We start from the raw sequence: 22,087 nt of genomic DNA, 5'->3' as shown, positions 1-22,087 counted from the left end.
TGCATTTAGACTCCAAAGGCACAAATGACTGTGTGACACATGCAGTTATGCAGGTATTGCCTTTCATTTATTAGAAAATGTCTTGTGAAAAATAAGATACATTAATTTTAGCTGGTATGTATGTTAAAGTAAAATTTAATTTTATCTTTTTCCCAATTTATGGTGGCAAAATTCTTTGAGATTTAGTCATCATACAGTTTGTGTTATAAATTTAAGACCCAACAGTTAAGTTTCAGTGGTTTTCCAATGATGTAGTTTGGCAAGTTTCATTTAGCATTACTGGTGAATTTTAGGGGGTAAAAATGTAAAAAGTCTGATTTTATAGTCTCTGAAATAGGAGGACTGTTATCTTAGATTATTATTATTGAAAAACAGAAATCTGATGGAAGCAAAAAACAATTTTGGCTTCAATCTGAGAATTCTGGTGAAAAAAAAGAATCTGAATCCCAGGATTCTACAAAAATAAAAGTTCTCAGATTGAAAAACAAAAAGCTAATCTAAGTATTCTAGACAATAAAAAATTTGAGATTAAAAAGACACAAATCTGAGTGTGAAGTCAGAGTTCAAATTAAAAAAAAAAAAAGACTTAAGACTCATATCTAAGAATTCTGTGGGAAGTAATTAGAATTCCAACTATAAAACCAGATTTTTATTATTATTATTTTTAATAGCTAGAAAACTTTTAGATGCCTAAAATCAGAGAACTTTCTGGATCTGGCCCACGGGCCATGAGTTTGAGACAGCTGCCTGATAATTATTTCCAGTGAATGTGCTTCGATAAAAATCTTCCCTGGCAATATAATGGTACAAACACTCACCATTTACTACGGACCATTGATGCATTTAATGTTATTGGCCAGACAAGTAAAGCACTGCAAAAATGTTCTTTAAAAAAATATTATTCCCATTAAAACGAATCAGAGTGTATGACTAAACGATGTCTTGTTAATAAACTCGAAGTCACCCTTACTATGTAATTCAAAACACCCCATAGTGAACTAAAACTAAACGAGAAATTATTATTGCTGCGCAAGTTTTCTGCTTTTTACGGCACCGTTGCGTGACGACGGATTGCGTCATTCTGAAGTTGCCAGAACGTTTTACGACACTGTTTACAAGCGACGCTGTAATTTCTCCAGTGCGGGTTTGCTTTCAAAAGTAGTTATGGTTTAGTTTTTGACAGTAGGTGGCAATAAATGAGTGTTTTTGACTTATTCCGCGGCTTCTTCGGGGTTCCCGGAGGCCATTATCGTGGCCGAAGGTAAGTTTGTGTTGTCAAAGTCGTTTAGCTTCGCAGCCTCCTCTCGGCTAAGCTAATAGAAGTTAGTTCCTTACTTGCACGCTGTTTGGCTGCTTAAACAGCTTTGGTTATAAGATTAGAGCTCTCTCTGCCAGGGTGACCACAGGGGTCCCTGAGCTGGCATGGCTACTGTTATACTTAGGCTGAGAGTGACCTCCTGTATAACAAGATTGTGTTCTTTAAAGACTATTAATGAAACAGCCAAAAAGTGCACACAACTAAAAGCTGGATGCAAAAATCGATGATAATCATCTGTATACCACACTATTTGTATCAGGGATCCCTTCTTCGATGCAATGACCCATGATGACGATGATGATGATGATGAAGAGGAGGAAGATGATGGATTCTACTACGATAGGTTCCAGGGGGACCGGCAGGACCCCTTTGATCATAACTGGAGGTTTGGCTTCAGCTTTGGGCCAGACGGCATGAGGATCCAGGAGCCTCCAATGTTTGGCCAAGTCCTCAGGGAGATGGAAGAGATCTTCTCCCAGCTGGGCAGCATGGATGGGCAGCCAGAGTCTGGACACTTTGGTATGAAAACTGAAGCCATGGTCCAACACGTTATCCTCTCTTTACTGGTATTGGAAATTAATATTCAAGCTCTTCTGTCGCAGGTGTTCCCATGCTGCCACCTCCTCAGGACGGACCAAAGACGAGTGAAGACAGATCCAGTGGGAACCCCCTTAGAGACTTCATGCTGAAATCACCTGACAGCAGCACGCATGGACCACACGCAAGGACACCAAGAGAGCCCAGGAGTGACAACCAGCCTTATGAGACACCAAGTGACTTTGGCTGGACCCCGTTTCCAAGAGTGAATATCTAACGATCATTATCTCTACGTTAGTAACAGTGGTTTTCATTTATTAGCATTATGGAATTACTCTCTTATGTTTTCGTGATAGTTTGGAGATATTTGGAAAAGGGGACCACAGACAGCTCCAGAAGAAGAGCGGAGAGAGGACAGAGGTAACCTATATTCTGACTCATTTAGCATAACCACTTTTGGATATAGCATTTACCAGATGTTACAACTTATTCTTTATACCTGTCCTATCAAGATCTAGACTCTGCAGTTTCCTCAGGAGGTCTGGATCAGATACTGACGCCACCTGCTGGTCAGGCACCGAACCAACCCAGGACAAGATCTTTCTTTCAGTCAGTCACTGTCACCAAGGTGGTGAAGCCTGATGGGGTGAGAGAAACATCATAAACCATGTGTTGAAAAACTTACTGCAGATTTAAGTGTTTGGTTTAAGTACTCACTTAACAGTTCCAGAAAGCAGCTAAAGGTTGGTTGTGTTTTCTGTCAGTCTGTGGAGGAGAGGCGAACAGTTAGAGACGGACAAGGTAATGAAGAGACTACTGTGACCCGCTCAGGAGGTCGGGAATCCCTTGAGGATTCAGACCATCAGACTTTAATACCAGGTTAGTGCATACAAAGGGATCATTTTTAGCTTTCCAGCTGTCCTTAAATCCAGTTTTACAGATATCTGACATTTTGTTATTAAGTTCATGTTTGGTGTTGTCCTAATGCGACTGTGTTTTTATTTCAGGGAGCCAACATCCATTCTCAGATCTGCGGGATGACGACTCCTTGTTTTCTAAGTTCTTTCGAGGGTTCAAATAATGTGAAGTGAAGCTTAATCTCTGCTTTGTCAGTCTACAAGTGCTTCCCTGGAGTTGTGTGTTTGCAGCTTTATAGGATTTATCATGCATGTCCTTTAATTGCCAAAGTGAAGATGTCGTAAATGGATCTCTCCAAAAATGATTTCTAACAGACCACATAGACAAGAAGCTGCCAATCCTGAAGACAAGTAGTGTGGAGGAAATAGGACAAATCAGGGACTACACAATTCACTGTTACACATTTTATTTTAAAAAAAATTCTTAGTTTAAGCTTGTATTGATTTGTGTGTGATATGTCTAATAAAAAAATAATATATTTATGATGATAATTTCTTTGGGGTTTTTTCGAGCACATAAGGAAAATGTGCAGATTCTCTCATAACACAATGCTGTAGCCTCAGTTTGTCTGCTGGCTAATGTTAGCAACCTTAGAGTCAACGTAATGTGGGTTAAAGGTAAAAGTGATTCAATACATTGACATTAAGGTGACCTACTTAAAAGCTCCCATGATGAGTTTTTATCCTTTTTTAACAGCCTGAATTTTTTTTTACATAAATACAAATAAAAAAGACTATCATCAAGAAATTTTCTTGATTCATAACACCAGCTATGGCAGCTTGATGCCAAAACAGCATTTTGTCACATGACACTTTCCTTGCAATGAGTTACTTATAAATTATTCCAGAAGTGGAGGAAAATTTATCCATCAAATATTTTTAAAACTGACAATTTAATTTTCAAACTGATGTTGCAGTGATGTTTCAAAATATGATTTTTAGCGTTGACTTTGAGCCCATGCAGTGATTTCCACTACAGAGTCATGTCTGTTGTTAATGCAGTGCCACCCAAAGATCACGGCCATCTTTTTCTTTTTTGTTTTTTTTTTCCTTCCACAAAGATGACCAAGTGAGCTGTTGGTAAACCCAAAAGATTTTGAGTTTTGAAAGTAAAAACTTGTCAAAAAGTGAATCGTACTTGTCATGCATCACAGCCTTGTCCTGGAGTTTCACCTCCAGTAGGTATGACTGAGAGCATTTTCAACCAAGAATCTGATGTCTGACTCCATTTTCCCATTGCTACGCACAGCTCTGTGAACTACATCAAACTGGAGTGAACTTCTAACATCAAACAATTTAAAACACAGCAGTACCTTAACAAAATCAAAACGCTGACAGTGAATGCAGGTCGTTCTGTTCTGTTCTGGTTGTGTAACATCACTCTTTATTTCTAACAACTTACTTCACTCTTTGTTTAATCAAACTGCGATCAAGCTTATCATGAGCTTCTTATCATTTCTTATCTTTTATCCAGGCAGGGAAGTGATAACCGTAATCTACCTTTTCACCTCCCCATGGTATTCAGCATGTTTTTCCCATGTTATTCTACGGTGCCTTTTTAGTTCTTCTCCATCTTTCACAAACAGCCTCCCAAAACAATTGTGTCAGTGTGACCTCAAGGAAATGAGTAGTTTTCTCTTTTGCCTCATTAAGTAAAACTAATAAATCATGTTCAGCAAAACTTTAGAAATTCAAAAAGCTCTTTCATGTGTGAAATATCAAAAGGTCTGGTTGCTTTCTTCATGTTCTCGCCAGCTTGACTTGAGGAGGAGTGGAGATAGTGGTACCTCAGAGCTGCCCTTTGAAAATGAGAAGACTCCAGCTTCAAAGGAAAATACTTTAATGAACAGTGATTATACAACACAGGGCTCACTCTGACTTAGGTGTAGTTACGCTCCTGTGTAATGTCTAGTTTTCTCAGGTTTTAAATGATTAAAATGAACATTTTCCTCAAGTTTTAAGCTTCTTCTGTTGTTTCTAAGCCAGCAACATGTGTCAAATAGTTTTGACCAGGAGATGTTTACCACTGTGTTGTATCATTTCATGTTACGACAATGCCTCATAAATGTTTCTGGAGTTTTGAGAGTGACAAGCTGTCAGCTGCTCAACAGTTCCATGTCTCTTTTTCAGTTTTTTTTTTTTTGCAGGCAGGCAGGTTAGTCCAGCACCTGGACTCTTCTGCTAAGAAACCATACTGTTGTAATTAGTGATATGACATGCTTGACAGATTTAGCTTTGCAGGAGAAATATTATACTTTTGAAAATCTTAAAAAGTCAATTGATTTATTTAATTGATCACCTGGAACAAAATATGCAAATGATCCCAGGGTTACTCCGCCCCTTCCGGAAGTAATCTGCAGCTCAAGCATTCCGTTACCATGGTAACTTTAGCATCATTTCGTTCTAAAGATATGTGTAGCCCAAAATGATATCACTTCAGACTGTATCTTCAAAACAGCTTGAGGAGAGATTTTCAGGAAAGAGGGGCTGGCAATGAAGGGGGTGGGTGGATCTCTTTCGTATTAGGTGGTGTTGTAGACCCGCCAGTGACACATTTTTCTGTCAGTAAACCATATAAAACGATTTTGCGTAATATGTCCCCTTGATGCTTTGTAGTGAATCAGAAGAGCAGACTCCCATTCAGTGAGAGCTGGCTCCCAATTTTTTTTCCTTGGGTGCTCAGCTCTTAATCAGTCTCTCAGCTCTGTTCACAGCAGAATTTGGTTTGACCGACAGCATGGCAGCCATAAAGCCAATCACATGAGGATATAAGATCATACACCAAACTTTTTGTGGCTCCAGTGATATTTTTAACACTTTTTCTCCTGCGTTAGTCTTGAGATCCTACATGTAACCATGGCTGCATTGTTTACATGTGAACTCAGCTGTTAGCAGCCTGTTGCATGTCAATGCTAACTGGTGCAAGGCCTGATGTCTTCCCACAAGGTGAGGAGAAGGAGTTTTGGACGACGTGCTGGTTCTCAGGTGTGAGCTAAGAAGAGATGACATGGACCTGTCCTTCCATCCATCGTTATTGGGAACGTACGATCTATCTCCAATAAAATGGACAAGCTAGCTGTGCTAACCCCGCAACAGAGGGAATACCAGAGGGCAGGGTAGCATCATGCTATTCACAGACATGGCTAACGGAGCTAACATCAGACACCAACGCCACATTGGAAGAGCTTCACCTGCTTTGAGCAGACATCTAGGAGACAGAGATGGAGCATGACTGAAGAAGCTCAGCCCTGGACCCTGTGGAGGTGGAGGCTGGCTGAACTGGAGAATGATGGACAAGCTGTCAGCATCTATTTTCTTATGGACCATTTAAGCACTTTCTATACACTTTCTTACTTTTGTTTTCTTAATTGCTGCTGTAACTTCAATTTCGTTGTACTTGTTACAATTACAATTAAGTTCTATTCTATTCTATTCTATTCTATTCTATTCTATTCTATACTATACAATTGTGCGATAGAGAGGAGGACACTCAGGTAAAACATCTTGTCCCCACTCAGTGAGTGAGACGGCAGACAGCTGTGAGGAGCAGGGTGCATTGCGCTGCCAAAACATGCAATTATACCTGCAAATTAAGTAGCACCTGGATCAGCATCTTTGGTTCCTTTGCTTTATGTGCAAAAAAAAAATTCTTAAACAAAAGTAAGAATGTCTGCTATTGTTACAGAAAAAAATGCACAACATGTGGCAATTATGAGACTGCTCATGAAAACCCTCAGTGCTTATTTTGCAAGGTGCCTTCTTGGGGTCAATTTTGATACCTGGGTTCAGGTCCAGCTGGTGGATCCTACCCAACCACTGATTATGACTGTCTGTGTGCTTTCAAATCAGTATGTGTAAACCTGACTACGTGGAAACAGATAGTGAATGATAAGACTGGTTTACAGAAGATAAATACACGCTGTGCATCAAATTAAAAGCATATAGATCTGCAGTATAAGCACCATCACTTATCTGCTTCTCTCGTGACCAGTAATGATCCTGGTCCCAGACTGGACTTAAATGTTTGAGCACGTTAGGCCTGCCAAAAAGATTTCCACCTCTTATCAGTTTTATTATTCTGAGAAAATGTATACAAATAATATAACCCAGAACAAACTAATTACGACCCTTCTTGGGTTTGGGGACAAACTTTTCTAGTTTTCTTGCATTTTTCCACTTTTTTTTCTTATTTTCAAAAAATAATTCTGAGGAGTGCCAGCTCACAGGAAAAGAAAAAGTGATGACCAATCAAATGAATACATTAATCAGAGCAAATTCCAACCAGGTGGGGTCACAAGCCACACGACCAGCCCACCTTATGTCAAAACACCTCTGTGGAGTGAAGTGTCTCTTCAGATTTAAGCATCAACATGTCCTGCAATGTGAAATACTCTCTTCTTCAGCACTCTCACACACCCTCACCTCCTCAGCTGTGCCATAAAGTGTGTGACGCAGACAACAGCTCCAGTATGAAAGGGCAAACTCTGCACAGCAAGGCAGACGGTGCAGTGTGGTGTGGGTCAGATGATCTGCCTGAATACAACGTACCGGCTCTGAAAGCTCAGCCGTGGCCGGACGGAACGGAGGACGCCGGGATGGAGAAGCTGCTGAGGAAATGTCAGATCAGAAACCAGCTGGTCAGAGAGTGTTTGGCTGAATGTTTGGGAGTTTACGTCCTGATCGTGAGTAATCTTTGAGGTGTTTTGAGGCACTTTTTTGTAACACATTAAAATGTGCAAATGCAGCAAAAGATTAACTTTTTGAAATCAGTGTCAGTTCTTAGTGTGCACCATACTGTGGCCTTTTGCATACTTTCTGAATGCAATAATACAACCAGAATGATGCATCTCTGCTCTGAGATTCATATTTGATCACTAGAGTTAGGATCAAAACCAAACTCTTATTCTGAAGCAGCTTGTGTCTCCACTTAATCGATAACTGAGGACTTTGGCCTGAAAATCAGAGACGAGCTGGAAACGGAGTGACAGTGAGAGCGTCTGACAGTGATAATGTTTGTGTGTTTTTTATCTGTGTACCTGTCTCTCACCTTTCTGGGTCATTAACATTTACAACGTAAATCATAAAGCGAGCTCTTATGAAATGATGTTCATTAAAAAAAAGATTACTCAGATGGTAGTCCGTGCCAGGACTCAGAAAACTTTGACACAAATTTGAAAAAAATCCTTGCTTTTTTTTTTTAACTCAAACTTTCATCACACCTACATATGATTTCTATCTTCATAAAAAATCTTTTTTTTGAGTACTTTCAGCTTTTTGGGTGCGGCTCAGTCGCCCAGGTCACCACAACTGAGGATAAGAAAGGACAGTACCTGTCAATCAATCTGGGTTTTGCTCTTGGAGTAACACTTGGGATCTTTGTGTCCCGTGGAGTGTCAGGTAAGAGACAGTATCACATTTATTTGCAAAGTTTTTCCTTGAAGGGTTTTGTTTTAATATGATTTTGTACTTTTTAGTTTTTATTATTTTGTATTTCTTTTATTGATTTTTAAGTTTAACATAAATAGATATAGCCTCATGTGTTTTACTCATTTCATTTACAGAAAAATTAGTAAAGCAAAGCCAGGTAACCTGACAAACATGGGAAAAACATAAAGATTAAAAAAAAAACACAATAGGCAATGATACAAGACAATAACATAACCCAAAATACATTATACCCACCCACCTGCCCATTTAGTCATTGTGTTTAAAGAAATCTTCTCGTGTTTTTTTAAAGATCCCTTAGAGATTTACATAGTTTTGTGTCTTTTTACCTGGATTCAAATTTAAAAATCATTTTTGTACAGAAGCAAAACATATGAGGAGTGTTCATTGAGGATGTGCTGATTGTGCCTGAAGGCTTTAGGTTTAATTCAAAGAAACTGATGTAGTTTGTTTTGATTGTGGGTGATATAGGCAGTAAGCTAAATCTAATAGTGTTAAAGCAGCGCAATGTTTGTGTTGTGTTAATTTAAATGTGTATAGCTTGCATTTCATTTGATATGTTAGCAGATGTTTGCTTTGTATACATTTTGGTACTCATGTATTCATGCACTTTTATGTGAATATGTACATTCTATTTATTTCTTACCTGTGTTTTAAAATAAAGAAAAAAGCAATACTTTAAAGATATTAACATCTTTTCATACTTTATCCCCATTCTACTTTTTTTTATCTATTTAACTTTCTTTCATTGCAAAGGAAGATGTGACATTTATTTATGTAAGATGTGAAAAATTCCTTTACTCCATCCTTTATATTTTTCTTCAGTCAAAGTTTTTTTTCCAAAAAACCTTAAGGTACGTACGTTAAAGTTTCAGGGGACAAAATCAGGTCTTTTCCCACGTTGACTCTTACCTGTTTTACTCCTTGAGGTGCCCACCTGAACCCGGCAGTGTCTCTGAGTTTGTGCGTTTTGGGCAGACATCCCTGGATCAAACTGCCATTCTACGTCTTCTTCCAGATGCTTGGAGCGTTTCTTGCCGCAGCAACAGTTGCTCTGCAGTACTACGGTCAGATCACAATTTGACAAATAATTTTGACATTCACTAACCATTTAGGCATAATTCATGTCAACAGCGGTTTTAAAAGGCAGCAACATCAGTTGCATTTGGCTCCAAGCCCAAATATTTATCAGAAGATTTGAAAGCTCACATTCAAAGCTTTATAGGTAGTAGAAACTAAATTCTACATTACTGAGCTTGGTTGATACTAAAACTGAAGTAAATTAACTAAACCAGGCTTTTAGATTTCTTATTAATATATTTTGAAGTGAAAATATGTTTGTGTGGTGCTGCTTTTTTTTTGCATGTTTGACTGGATGTTTTCAGATGCTATCAGGGCGTACAGTGGAGGTGAGCTGACAGTGACCGGCCCCACTGCCACAGCAGGCATCTTCAGCACCTATCCTTCCGACTACCTGAGTGTTTGGGGAGGAATTGTGGACCAGGTAACCAGATGATAATAGTTGATAAAGTAAATCTGTGGTCCTGTGGATCATTTTTTTCTGTGAACTCAAACTTTTTGCTGTCTGTCTGTCTGTCCAGGTGATAGGCACAGCTGCCCTCCTGCTGTGTGTCCTCGCTCTCGGAGACAAAAGGAACACCTCCATCCCTGACAGTGTTCAGCCTGTGCTGGTGGGTGCTGTGGTGCTGGTTATAGGCATCTCCATGGGCTCCAACAGCGGCTACGCCCTCAACCCTGCCAGGGATCTTGGACCTCGATTGTTTACCTACATTGCTGGCTGGGGGTTGGAGGTTTTCACGTAAGTATCTGCACACTTTTCCATCGCTTTACATAAACAAATCTAACACAAAGTCTGGTTGTGTGACACTTCTGTCTCTGCAGGGCTGGAGGTGGTTGGTGGTGGGTGCCCATCGTGGCTCCATGCATGGGTGCCTTGCTGGGGACCCTAATGTACGAGCTGATGATCGAGGCCCATCATCCTCAGAGTTCATCTGTGCTGCAGAATCCGTGTCAGGAGGTCACTGAGGGCAAGACAGGTGTGGAGCTGGAGGGGGTGGAGCCAGGCAGTGGAAAACTCACCTAGTGGTCAAAATAAGCTTTGTTATAAAAGCAAACAACACTCAGTAAACACCGCGTTTGGGGTGAAAACAACTTAAGCTGTCTTTGTACATTTCTGTTGTTTGTTTGTATGTAGCATAATTGGTGCAACTTTACCGAAAGCATATCTAATCTCTGACACTCTCGTCTTCAGCTGCAGGATGGATTGCTATGGAAGTATTTTTATAGGCCAAGCAAGAGAGACCTGACTTTGGGAATCCCTTGACCTTTCCTCTTACACCTACAGCACATACATTTTCTTCATCCTGTCTACTTAAAAAGAAAAACAGAACGTAAATAAAACAGCATTTTGAACTGAAACATTTAGACATTTATGGTCCTGACAGGATAGATCGTAGTTTCATCTGTCATTCTCCTTCAGTACTTCAGGCCTTTGTTTATGGTGGAAAGATTCTGATTACTTCATTGATCCTCTAACTTGTCATATGAGTTCATCCAATATTTTCAGGTAGTTCAAAAAAACCTTACAGAGTTTATGGCATTGTCTTAGGTGTTGATGAATAAATATTAGAACAATTACATACCGAGTTAAACCAGGAAACGAAGGGAGCGGTTGGTTTGGCGGTTTAAGCGCGCGCACATAGATCGTCAAATTAAAGCTGGACATGATATTTTCAGAAGAGTTAGCATTCTTTAGACACTTAATTAAAACTCTACACACTATAAAAATGTCTGGTTGATCCGTGGTAGGTTGTCAGAAATGATACGATGCTTCGAAGTCAACTTCTATCGAGTTCTGACGGGATTAAGACAGTTACAGACCAGCTTGTTATGCCAGGAGTTATGCGGAGTTATGCTAACAGTCGACTTGAGCCGAACTTCTTGTCTAGTGTCACCAGTTAACGAGGACACACATTACACTGAAACACCTACGACTTTATAATACCAAGGCCACCAAACAGCATTTGCTTCTGGATGGACCCCCTTTAAAAACCAATAGATAATGTTTCAAAATACGTGACTAATTTTTAACTTTGATAACGTTTTTTTTAAAAACTTTCATTCACTTTTAAATATTTATTATATTTGTTTAGAATAGTAAATGATTAACAACCAAAAGCCAGACTCACACAAGTAGGTTGTTGCTAAAGGGAGAAGGCATTTTTAGGGCTCTGTCAGCCAAGGTGGGGTACTCCTTTCTTACATGTATCTAAGTAGTTAGACAGGGGTAGAGCCTCAAATAATTAGCATAAGATCCTATTTTTTTTCTTCTCTCAAATTTTCTAAGGCCCTCCTGGGGCCCCCTGGCTGCCCGACTTTGAAAACCACTGCTTAACGCACCTAAAGGGTTCCCAACCTCAACTTTCGATGTAGGCTATTATAGGCTATCGACAAAAATCTACAATCTTCCAAAATCCTTTTCTAGTCCTACCAGTATAACATAAGACTAAATGATCCATACATTTATTACCAACAGGTTACAAAGTGATTGATTGGAATTGCCAAACTTGGCTCATTTTATGAAGACAGGGCATCTAACATTCACGAAATCAATGTAAAGTGACAAAAAAAATTAATAATCCTCTTTTTTCCTTTTTAAAAGGCAAAGGAAGAATTGTTTGAAAAGTTTGAGGTGGGCCTATCAGAAAGTGGGTGGGGCCTGGAACCTTTGAGGCCCACCCATGACGCCGCCCCTGCTTTTGACATATCTTAAATCTAGGTTTTTCTTCAAGTGGAATGAAAAAAGAAGTTTTTTTATAAGATAGTATTTTTTTCACTGGCCAAAATGGGCTTCAATATCAAACTGGTGTATTTCAGACCACATCTTATCAAAATATAAATGGGCTACATGAATATTCTAGTTGTTCTGTGCTTATTGTAAAAACATGGCTGTGCAAAGATGGCTGCCTGGTTATCAATTCTTTTGTACTTAAGGGATTATGTGCTAATTGAAATGTAAATATGATAAAGTCCCATGAAGTCTGTTCAGTCAAATGTTGCCAAAACATCATAACTCCATGGTTAATACAGACCTGTAATGCTGTTGACAGTTTTATGCATAACATGTTATTTTGGTAAACGCAGAAGAGGCGTAATTGACAGCAGTCTAATGAATAAACAGAGACTGTCCCTGCAGCATGAGTCAAAGGTCTCTTTTACACATTTATTTCGAAACAGCACAAAAGTGTATGGCATTTCAGCAAGCAGACCACAACCATGGAAAAGAAAATGACATGTAATTTTCACTATTGAGCTATATAAATATGATATCATGACATATAAAAGATACAAACAAAATAAATCCACTCATTGGCCTCCATCACGTGACCATGGAGGCTGCTTCTGAAACATATAAAAGAAATGTGAGAACAGCAAGCACTGATTCTGTTGATAAAAAAGAACCATTTAAAAGAGATAAACATTTTGTATTCATACACATTAAGACAACACAACCCCACACTCTGCTCTGTAATTACAATGTATAGCTACCTCTGTGGGGGGATCTTTTTTCTTTTAGACTTCGAATTGCTTGAAAAAAAAGGGGGAACAGTACAAGTACAAATACTTTACGTATTCACATTATCATAGCAAGTTACTAAAACCAGAACGCTTTCTTTTAGTGTCATTATATGTATTTACAAGGCAAAACTCGTACACATTTACTACTGGCAGGAAGCCTGACCTCTCTTCTTCTTCTTCTTCTAGCTTAACGATTAACAACATCACACATTATTCACACAACACAGGTTACACACCTCCAGTAACCTCATCTCCTACTGATCCACCTTCAGAGATTCTCATCTCATGTCTCTGTTGCAGGTACGTTGCGCCATTTTATCACACAAACACCAACAGCAGTGACGTGTTTTGTATAAATAAATATTATAGCAACATAAAAATCAGTGTCGGGTTCTCTAAACACTCCCCTTCATGCTCTCCAGATCTTAGTGGGAGGCCAGTTTTAAAAGGATGTGCTGTTAAAACTGACCTCGTGCTGGAAAAACTAGTATGGGTTTGAGGCAAACAAGTATGAATGTGGAGAATGAGGTGAAGTAGAAAAATATCAGCCCTACAGCTGTCAGGGGTACAGTGGGAGGTGTGTGTTTTTAGAGTGTTACATGATAAACAGGCAGGTGGCTGCAGGCAGTGCAGTGACTGAAATGAGAGCACAAGATGCTTTAGACACAGTATGGCTGATATATAAATGCTTTACTCTGCAGGGGGGCGTTTCAGAGCCTTGCCACTCAGGGAGTCTATCACAGTTCTGTAACATGATCAAACATGCGATAACAATTGCACAGAAAAGGTGCGTTAAGTTGAGTAAAACTGTTTATGGTGGCTAAAAAACTGCACAGGGAGCAGCTGTGTTTCATCTCAGGATAAACATTCATATTCTACAGCCTCGACCCGTCAGTCTCAGAGGACCCGCCCCTTCCTCTCTACTGAGGCTTGTCCGTCTTGTGTGAGGTGAGGAAGGCCATGCCATGGGTCCTGAAGTGGGTGTTGAGGTCCGAGGCCTTGTCGAAACGACGTCCGCACACCCTGCAGCTCAGGTTCCCGTCTGCGTCCTCGCCCAGCGCCTGAGGGGATCCGGCAGGCGAACCGTCGGGAGAGCCGTGGGTGCGGGGGTTACTGCGCTCTGCCTCACTCTGCGTATCCCGAACACGGTGAGTGATAAAGCGGTGCCTGCCTAGAGAGCCGGCGGAGGCGAAGCAGACGCCACACTGCAGGCACTGGAAAGAGGCGGTGTCGGCTCTGTGCTGGGGGATGTGGCGCTGAAATTCTATCCCGTCCTCAGTGGTGAAGCCACAGGGGACGCAGCGGAATATGTTGTCCTCCTCCTCCAGCTCGTTTGGTGCTAACGATGTCGAAGCGTTGGATGCCCTGGTTCTCTTAGCAGGACCTGCCCCCTCCTCACCGTCCTCTGCAGCGTTTTCCTCCTCAGCTCCTCCTCGGCCTACAGAAGGTCCGACCTCCCCTTCCTGTTCTGAGGAGCTGCCTGGCCCGTCTCCTGTGGCAGCACGCTTCCTGGTCATTGGAGGACCCTGAGGACATAAATGAGGGAAGAGGAAACTCAATATTTGTAGTTTGTATGAGGCAAGAAAGAGGATGAATGTTAGAGGGATAATAATTCTGCTATCCGAACAAGAAATACAACCTCTGTAAATGTACACAGCCAGCACACACAAAATTAAAAAAACACACAAAAATAGACAAACATTGAAAAATAAAAGAAACACATGCATTCAGGTATAAACATGTAGAGAGAGTTAGAATTAACGTCTTTGGTTTTGCAGTAGTACACACCACCACCATTTCTTCACTAACAATACTCATGCTTTGTGTTTCTTTTGAGCAGTGCATTGTGGGAAAACAGTGCAAAGAGCCCAAAATCACAAGTCTATCTTTGTTTAGGATGCACACTGAGTTTAAAAGTCAAACTTAGGAACATGTAAAGCAGTAGTTGGAACAAAACTTAAATTAATGTCTGTTAAAGAGAAGTGTCCAGTCTCACCTGTCCGTCTGTGGTTCTGTGATGGAGGCGGATGTGTTTGTCCAATAAGAAGCGACTGCCAAAAGTGCGCTTACCTTCTGTGCAATATCTGGAAAATAAAAACACAGTATGATAGAAATTACACTATGCTGAACTTTTGTGTTTCATATGGTGAACTTTCAAATGCTTGATATAAATCTCTTTGATGTTTAAAAGAAGTATTTTGGACCAAGGTAGAACTTTAAATCCAAAACGGACTCACTGGCAATGGAAGACTCTTTTGTTGCCCTCGTGAATGACTCGCTCGTGACGTCTCAGGCTGGAAGACGTGCTGAAAGTGCCTCCACAAATACGACAGGGGAACTTTGGAGTTCACACAAACACACAGTAGGACAGAGATTAGATTAATAGATATTAAGTCTTAGTCACTGTGCAGCAGAACAGACCAGAAATTAACAACAGCCTTCCTTTCAAACATGTGTTCTTCATTTTTCTTTATCAATGGTTTCCATTCGCTACTGAGAAACTTTGGGGCCCTTCCTAAGTCTAACCACTAGACTCAAAACAAACTGGATAAAACACATGTTTGAGCCAGTTTTCCACACCTTGCCGTGCTCCATCTTCACGTGACTTAGGTAGTCGTCATTGTCTGTGAAGGTGGTCTGACACTGTGGGCAGGTCCACTCAGTCTGAGCGGCAGGTTGACCGCTGCTCCCGGGAGCCTCGTAGTCATCGTCTCCGTCGTCTTCCTCATCCTCTTCCTCCTCCTCTTCTTCTTCCTCCTGTTCCCGGCCCCAGTCCTCTCCATCTGAGTTGTCAGGTTTTCCAGATGATTTGGATTTGAGGCCTGAGGGGCCGGACGTGTTGGCGGGCGCTGAGGTGGGGTTGGAAGACTCAGATTGAGAGTCGTTCTGTTTGGTAGATGGTCCTCTGTGAGCGGTCTGGGAGGGGAAACAGACAGTCAAGCTTACTTTTAGTAAAAACTCAACAATACAACTGGAAAACATACAAATGACTTCAATAAAAAGATCCTAAACTATAAAAGATGTGTACTTGGTATAGAACTTAGGACAAGGTCACTGATGAGGAACCTTGCTAAGGCCGATACAAGAGTTTGTTGTACGCCTTTGCTGACACCACATTCACCATAAAATCAATGAATGGGCAACACATAAAGGCCACGTTTGGAATCTATGACCTATAAACTCTGAAATACAATAACATGAACCTTAATGTGCTCCATCATGGATCCTTTCTGGGCGTAGAGCTTGGTGCAGTCAGGACATTTAAACACATGCACTTTCTGTTTGGCTAAATGAGTGTCGAAGTGCATGTACAGCAGGGGCTTCTGGGTAAAAACTGTATCACACATTACACACTTGTAGATCATTCTGCAAAAAGAGAAGCACAAATAGAAAAATCAAATTCAGAGTCTGTTCCCAACCATCTTTATAACCATCTGAGGTTAAATTAGACTCGTACTTGGCCTGTCCTCCGGTTAGCGTCGGGTGTTGGGTGCTGATGTGGCTCTGCGCGCTGGGGGAGGACTTGAAGGCCATGGGGCAGCTGGGGCACTTGTGGAAGACCTCGCAGTGAGCAGTCTGAATGTGGGACTTGATAGAGTTCAAACCTCCAAACACGACCTGGCAGCTCGAGCACCTTAGGGAGATCGTAATACACTTTGATAAGTGGTGATAATGTGAAAGTAAATCTTGTATCAATCTTTGTGTCTGTTTCTGTGATGTTCTACCATAAATTAAAAATGAAAACCATTTTGGATCAGAGCTAAAAGATTTTTTGAAGGTAATTGAGTGAAAATTGTCCAGGGCTCCACACCTGTATCCAATACGCCTTGCAAAATGCAGACAGGCCTCCTCCAGGTGGGTCTGGAAGCTGGCCTGCCGAGCAGTCCCACCACACTCTGGACAGACATGAGGCGCTCTGTGTTTATGTATCCTCTGATGGGCGGACACGGCACATGAGTTGGGCAGCATCATTGGAGGCGAGCACTGTGTACATGTCTGAAAGCCAAGAAAAGATTAGGATCAGAGACCTCCTGAATTTTCACAACATCAAGCTACAGCTGCATGACAGAAACACAAACTCACAGAGTTGGGAGCAGCTCTGATCTGCTGAAAGTGAGTGACCAGCTCAGCTTTGCTGTTGAACTGCGTTTGGCACTCTTGACATTTGAAGTTGTTGTACTGCAGCCCCTCGGCCTTCTTGCAGGGCAGAGGCATCAGAGCTTGGGGGCCCTGAGGAGCCCGACGGACCGGTCGGGGCTGAGCTGAAGAAGCTGGAGCTGAAGCGTCCTTCATGGGGCTGGAGCTGGCAGAGGCGCCAGAGGCTCCTGTGGTGGTGGAGGGAGAGGAGACTGGAGGAGAGGAGGACGAAGAGGAGAGGAGGCCTGGTCAGCAAAGGTGGGAACGGAAAAAAATGGGACGTGGTCAAGGAGATGGTTTATGAATGAATGATGGCAGAGTAAAAAAGTCATGCATCACTTTTTTAAAATAATCCACTACAACACTTATGATCAGCTGTTTCCCACTTACCACCAATAGGTGTAATATCCTGCTGTCCAATCATCTGCTCCACAGTCACAGGCCTCATGACCAGGTGTGAGCACTGCATGACCAGCCCACGCTCCTTATGCTCCCGTGCATGAAGCAGCAGGCTGCACTTGTTGAAAAAGGCCAGCCTCTTAGCACAGTGGTTGCAGGTCACCTCGATGCGCAGCGATCGTCTGTCGTAGTGTCGGGCAAGGCTGCGCTCCAGAGCGAAAGCATCCCCGCACTCCAGGCAGCGGTAGCCTGTAGCCGGTAACGGGAGGCCCCACTCAGGCGGAGGAGGCGCCGAGAGGTCCGGTTTGTAGCTCGGCAGAAGGTTTTTACTGTTCAGGATTTTGTTGAAAGCCTCCACCAGGCTGGACTGACTGCGAGAAATGACAGCGCCTGTGCTGTTGACGATGGAGGCTGGTTTGTTAGACTGCAGAGCGCCTCCTATGATGGTGCTGCTGCCTCCGTTAGCTGTCTTGTTCGTGGCTGTGCGCACACTGATCCCTCCAGCAGCTACTGAGAACTTAGGAGAGGAGGCCACAGCTGGAGTTGCAGGCAGTGCAGCAGACTTAGTGATGCTAACAGCAGTAGCAGAAACCTTAGCTTTGTCTGATGCTGCCATTTTGTTTTGGACTTTTGTAGCAGCAGCTAGCATAACACTGCTGGCTGCGAGCGTGGACACAGGTAGAGCATTCAGAGCACTTACTTTCTGAGAGGATGTCAGACCAGACGAGGAGTCCGGTTTTTGGGCCTTATTCCCGATCACCTTACGCTCTCCAGTTTGAGATTTAGAGTCCAAACCTTTCCCAGCAGCACCGTTTTTAGGCGCTACCCTTGTGACAGTTCTGGTGATTCCACCTGTAGAGGTTTTTATTGTTTTAATTCTGACTTTTAAGGGTCGAGATGGAGCTCCAGTAGCAGCCGGGGCAGCTACACCTGCTTCTCCAACATCAGATACAGGTTTTGGCTTTCCATCATCTACCTCTTTGTCCTCACTTGCTCTGGCGTTTTCTCCCTTGTCAGTTTTTCTGTCAACCCTCTCGATCCCATTTCCAACTTCCATCTCTTCCTCTTCCTCTTTGGGCTCCCGTAGTTCAGAAGGCGGGGGAGTGGAGGCCACAGCAGGGCTGGAGCACCTCTTAGCAGCAGCTTGAGTAGTTGATTTTGGCATTTCTGGTTCAGGACTCTCAGGTGAGTCTCTCTCCTCTATTACGTGTTCTGGATGTCGGTCTTCCAGCAGAGGACCCTCTGTTGAGGCTGACTGGGGTGTCGATGAAGTCTGAGATGACCCTGAGGGAGTATCTCCAGGTTTTGGGTGAGATGCAGTCGAGGACGTTGGCTGGGTTGAGACAGAGTCAGACTTGAAGCGTCTGCTCAGCTGAGAGCAAGTCGGGGAGTCAGGATTCTCCTGGATCACGAGAGGGTTTCCTAAATCAGGGTCTGAATCATCCTCCTCTACCTGCTGTGGCTGAAACCCAGCAGAGCCACTTTTGGGGGCCCCGTTAAACGGTTGAGAGGAGTGGAGCGGGTGTGATGAGAGGGCAGAGGATGGGGTGGGAAGCAGAGGCTTAGAAGGTGGAAAGAAAGGCGAGGCAAGTCCGACAGGCCCACCTGCTGGCAGAGGAGACGACCCAGCTGACAGAGAGGAAGATGACGGTAATGATGCTTTGACGCCGTCTGCTCTCTCTTGACCGGTGTCCTGCTGCTGCTGGTGTTGCTGTTGTAAGAGCTGCATCTTCCTCGCTCGACCCACCGGGTCTCCAGAACCCTGTGCCACAAGCGGTTTGAGTCTGTTGAAAATGTTTCCACCCTGCTTGTGAGACTTTCCTGCTCCAGCGCCTGCTGCTTCTGTGGACACTTTAGGGGTGTTCATTGACCAGGGTGCCCCGTTAGACTGAGTCTGGCTGAGAGGAAGAGGTGTTGAGGCACCAGACGCCCCAAAACCATTGTGATTGAGAGCCTCAGATTCAGCCATGCCTGGGGCACATGCCCCTAGTCTAGGGCCTACATCAACCCCTGCTATCACATCTATAGGGTCCTGGTCGGCGTCTCCCTCTCCTCCATCTGCAGGCTCCAAACGCACTTTATTTTTTACAATCACACTGACAATAGAGGTGTCCGCTTGGGGGTCTGAAGGGCTTGGTGGTCTCAAGGATGATCCCACCACGCTGTCTGGTTTTCCCAAAGGTGCCCCTGCTGCTCCATGGGGTCCCTCTGCCTCATCTGGAGCAGACTGGATGGCCTCTTTGGCATCTATGTCAGGAATGTCAAACGCTGCCAACAGGTCATCAAAATCTGGGGTCTTCATGTCCCCCATACCGGGATTAACTCCTGCAAAAACACAAAGTCAGAGATATAATTACAGAAATCAGAAGCGTCAAACCCCAAACCTCCAAATTCCAATCATTCCCAATCACAACCAGCATTCCCAGGGTTCTGGGGCCCTCCTGTTCATCATTCATCTATTTCCTCCATGTGTTGGTTAATTTAATAACAAGTTTCACTGCTATGCAGATGACACCCAGCTCTATTCTCTGGCTGAAAAATAAAACCAACAAACATGGTTCTCCTACATCTTTCTCAAACTCAACAGCAATCAAATTCTTCTACCAATACCACTTCCCATTGATACCAAATCCAAATTTAAAGTCAAACACTTATTCCTTGATCATGGATAAGTCTTTAGTCTCTCCCTCTGGGTGTTATCCTCAAAGCATGCTGTCATTCAAAGCTCACATCAACAGTCACTATGTCTAAATACTTCCATCTATGTAACAGGTCTCTGTTCTTGTTCACACCCTGGAAACGTCTCGCATTGACTGCTGTGATTCTCTTCCCTTTAGTGTCTTTCTCAAATCCCTCTGTAAACTTCAGCTGGAGCAGAATTCAGCATCTTTACTGGCTCTCGGTCAAATATCACATCAATTTCAAGATTCTTCTCCTCACTTTTACGGCCATTTATAACCTCTGCTCCTCCATACCTCTCTGAACTTCTGAACTTCTGCACATCAACACACCCACCCACCCACTCTCTCAGGTCTTCCTCTCCCAATAATCCTACTGCACCTCCAGCTCACCTGGCCACCAAGAGGTCCAGAGCCCAAGTGCTTTAGCCCCCAAATCTTAGACTTTAACATTTACTCTCTCACACTATTCAGATCCCAGCTCCAAACACATCTCTTTATACTTGCACATTCACTGAGATTCCCATTCACCAATCCTCCATATAAAGTGGTTTAATGCACTGTAAATTTGTCTGGTTATATTTATTAAAATACCTCTCCACCACTCTCAGTTTTTAGCTCTGCTTTGTAAGGTGACTTAGTGTGTTTTGAAAGGCACCAATTCAAGAATGTATCATAAATATTATCATAATTATAAACAAATGTGAATCCGTCTATGTTTGGTCCATCATCTCTAGCTGTGCCTCTTATACCACCGTCTACAAAAGCCACATTATTAGAATACATTTTACTCGAAAATGACTGTAAAACGATAACATTTAAGACGTTAAAACTGCTCTAAACATTTCCTGCACCTGTTTTTTAAAAACCCGAGCAAGACCTGGTTAGCACGGTTTCAGGGAAGCTAGCAAATATTAGCTTGAGAGCTAGCGACGGCGTTTCTGCATCCAAACCCTCCCCTGGAAACAGGATAGGTAGTCATTTTCTATGAATGGGAAAACATGCTTTATTAATATTTTGTGCATGCTGAACTTTATAGTAATGACTATTTAAGAAACAGCCTAACTGGGGTAGAAACCCCGTTTATTTTGAGCTAACAGTATTCCTTGGTTAGCTGGCCGCTGAGCTCCAGAGGGGTCATTGAGCTAACGCGCTAGCGTTCGCTATCAAAAGGCACCTGGCCCGGTTTGCTGAGGTTTGTTATGACAGCGAGAACGACCCGGTGATCGTTGGGTCGACGATGTCACGGAGGAGGATGGTTGAGATGGGGAGATACGTTTAATATTTCATGTATTTTGATTGTTTACCTGGATATGCGATTCCCGACTATCCTAGCTCGTTTTCAGCTGAAAATTAGTGATGTGTCGGTCACAAACGTTCCGGCTCCTACAACCTGATCTTTGAATTGAATGACTGGAACCGGCTCCGACTGTGTTTTTTCCCTGTCTTCTTTTCTGTCAAAGCTGCAACCTAAAAGTCTATAAATACATAAAGCCAATCTTATGTCCATTTGAGATGGTTCTTTGTTTTAGTACTTTTATTTATGTTTTGTATCACTCTGCTCCATGTTGAGTATATAATAAGCCACATTAATAATATATTCTTATATAATGTATGTTTTTTTTACTTAAGTATTTTTTACACATAATTTAAACGTATTTTTGGTAACATCTTGATTTAAGCAGCAAAAAAAATCTACGGAGCCTCTTGGGAGCCGAAATAGTTGGCTCTTCAGAGTGAGTCGAGCCAAAAGAACCGACTCTCCAAAAAGAACCTTATTTCCCATCACTACTGAAAACGCTGTCTTCCCGTCGCGTGATCAGAGACATCCTATCAGACTGTGATCACACGGGAAAAAATTCACGGAAGATGCTGCAAAAGACACGTACAGGATGTTTCTTTCAAACTCAGTATCATATAAAACATCACACATGGCCTGTTCGGGCTGCTTTACAACACCATGCAAGGTAATTCAAATATAGTGCAGTAGTCTCTGAATAAAAATGATTATTTGTTGTGATCCAAGATGTTTGGGTTTTGAGGTTTAGAGGTCATCA

The 22,087-nt window shown here is 42.4% G+C and overlaps 3 protein-coding genes and 1 non-coding gene across 7 annotated transcripts; 2 read left to right on the top strand and 2 right to left on the bottom strand.

Moving 5' to 3' along the window:
- Window positions 1–1,054: 1,054 nt before the first annotated feature.
- hax1 (HCLS1 associated protein X-1) lies at window positions 1,055–4,381 on the top strand. Its single transcript, XM_074686956.1, has 7 exons — window positions 1,055–1,261; window positions 1,578–1,837; window positions 1,921–2,120; window positions 2,212–2,275; window positions 2,368–2,501; window positions 2,620–2,734; window positions 2,863–4,381. The coding sequence occupies exons 1-7, from the start codon at window positions 1,197–1,199 to the stop codon at window positions 2,934–2,936; spliced, it is 912 nt and encodes a 303-aa protein (XP_074543057.1). The 5' UTR covers window positions 1,055–1,196; the 3' UTR covers window positions 2,937–4,381.
- Window positions 4,382–7,070: 2,689 nt separating this feature from the next.
- Window positions 7,071–12,226, top strand: aqp10b (aquaporin 10b). 3 transcript variants are annotated; one of them, XR_012599514.1, is made up of 7 exons: window positions 7,071–7,454; window positions 8,043–8,169; window positions 9,147–9,284; window positions 9,603–9,721; window positions 9,819–10,036; window positions 10,120–10,379; window positions 10,490–12,226. XR_012599514.1 is itself a non-coding variant. In XM_074686172.1 (7 exons), exons 1-7 carry the CDS (start codon window positions 7,143–7,145, stop codon window positions 10,522–10,524), a joined length of 1,104 nt encoding a protein of 367 aa, XP_074542273.1. In that variant the 5' UTR covers window positions 7,071–7,142; the 3' UTR covers window positions 10,525–12,226. The 3 variants fall into 3 exon arrangements, 2 of the variants coding, with proteins under 2 accessions (XP_074542273.1, XP_074542272.1); XM_074686172.1 differs by having other exon boundaries at window positions 10,120–10,274; XM_074686171.1 differs by having other exon boundaries at window positions 10,120–12,226.
- Window positions 12,227–12,321: 95 nt separating this feature from the next.
- znf687b (zinc finger protein 687b) lies at window positions 12,322–21,442 on the bottom strand. 2 transcript variants are annotated; one of them, XM_074686168.1, is made up of 10 exons: window positions 21,338–21,442; window positions 17,344–19,677; window positions 16,900–17,198; window positions 16,628–16,812; window positions 16,274–16,450; window positions 16,020–16,182; window positions 15,397–15,732; window positions 15,054–15,154; window positions 14,813–14,900; window positions 12,322–14,342 (listed from the first exon to the last, which is right to left on the bottom strand). In XM_074686168.1, exons 2-10 carry the CDS (start codon window positions 19,661–19,663, stop codon window positions 13,737–13,739), a joined length of 4,275 nt encoding a protein of 1,424 aa, XP_074542269.1. In that variant the 5' UTR covers window positions 19,664–19,677; window positions 21,338–21,442; the 3' UTR covers window positions 12,322–13,736. The 2 variants fall into 2 exon arrangements, with proteins under 2 accessions (XP_074542269.1, XP_074542271.1); XM_074686170.1 differs by having other exon boundaries at window positions 16,900–17,165.
- LOC141803600 (small nucleolar RNA SNORA13) lies at window positions 15,837–15,971 on the bottom strand. The gene has a single exon (XR_012599588.1). It is a non-coding gene; the product is annotated as a small nucleolar RNA SNORA13 (small nucleolar RNA).
- Window positions 21,443–22,087: the final 645 nt, after the last annotated feature.

Source organism: Halichoeres trimaculatus, unplaced genomic scaffold, assembly GCF_033239565.1.
Source record: "Halichoeres trimaculatus isolate MK-OKI-2021-1 unplaced genomic scaffold, fHalTri1.1 fHalTri1_scaffold_14, whole genome shotgun sequence".
Taxonomy (NCBI): Eukaryota; Metazoa; Chordata; class Actinopteri; order Labriformes; family Labridae; genus Halichoeres; species Halichoeres trimaculatus.
Note: the sequence above shows the minus strand (reverse complement) of the source record. Positions and strands in the feature narration are given on the sequence as shown.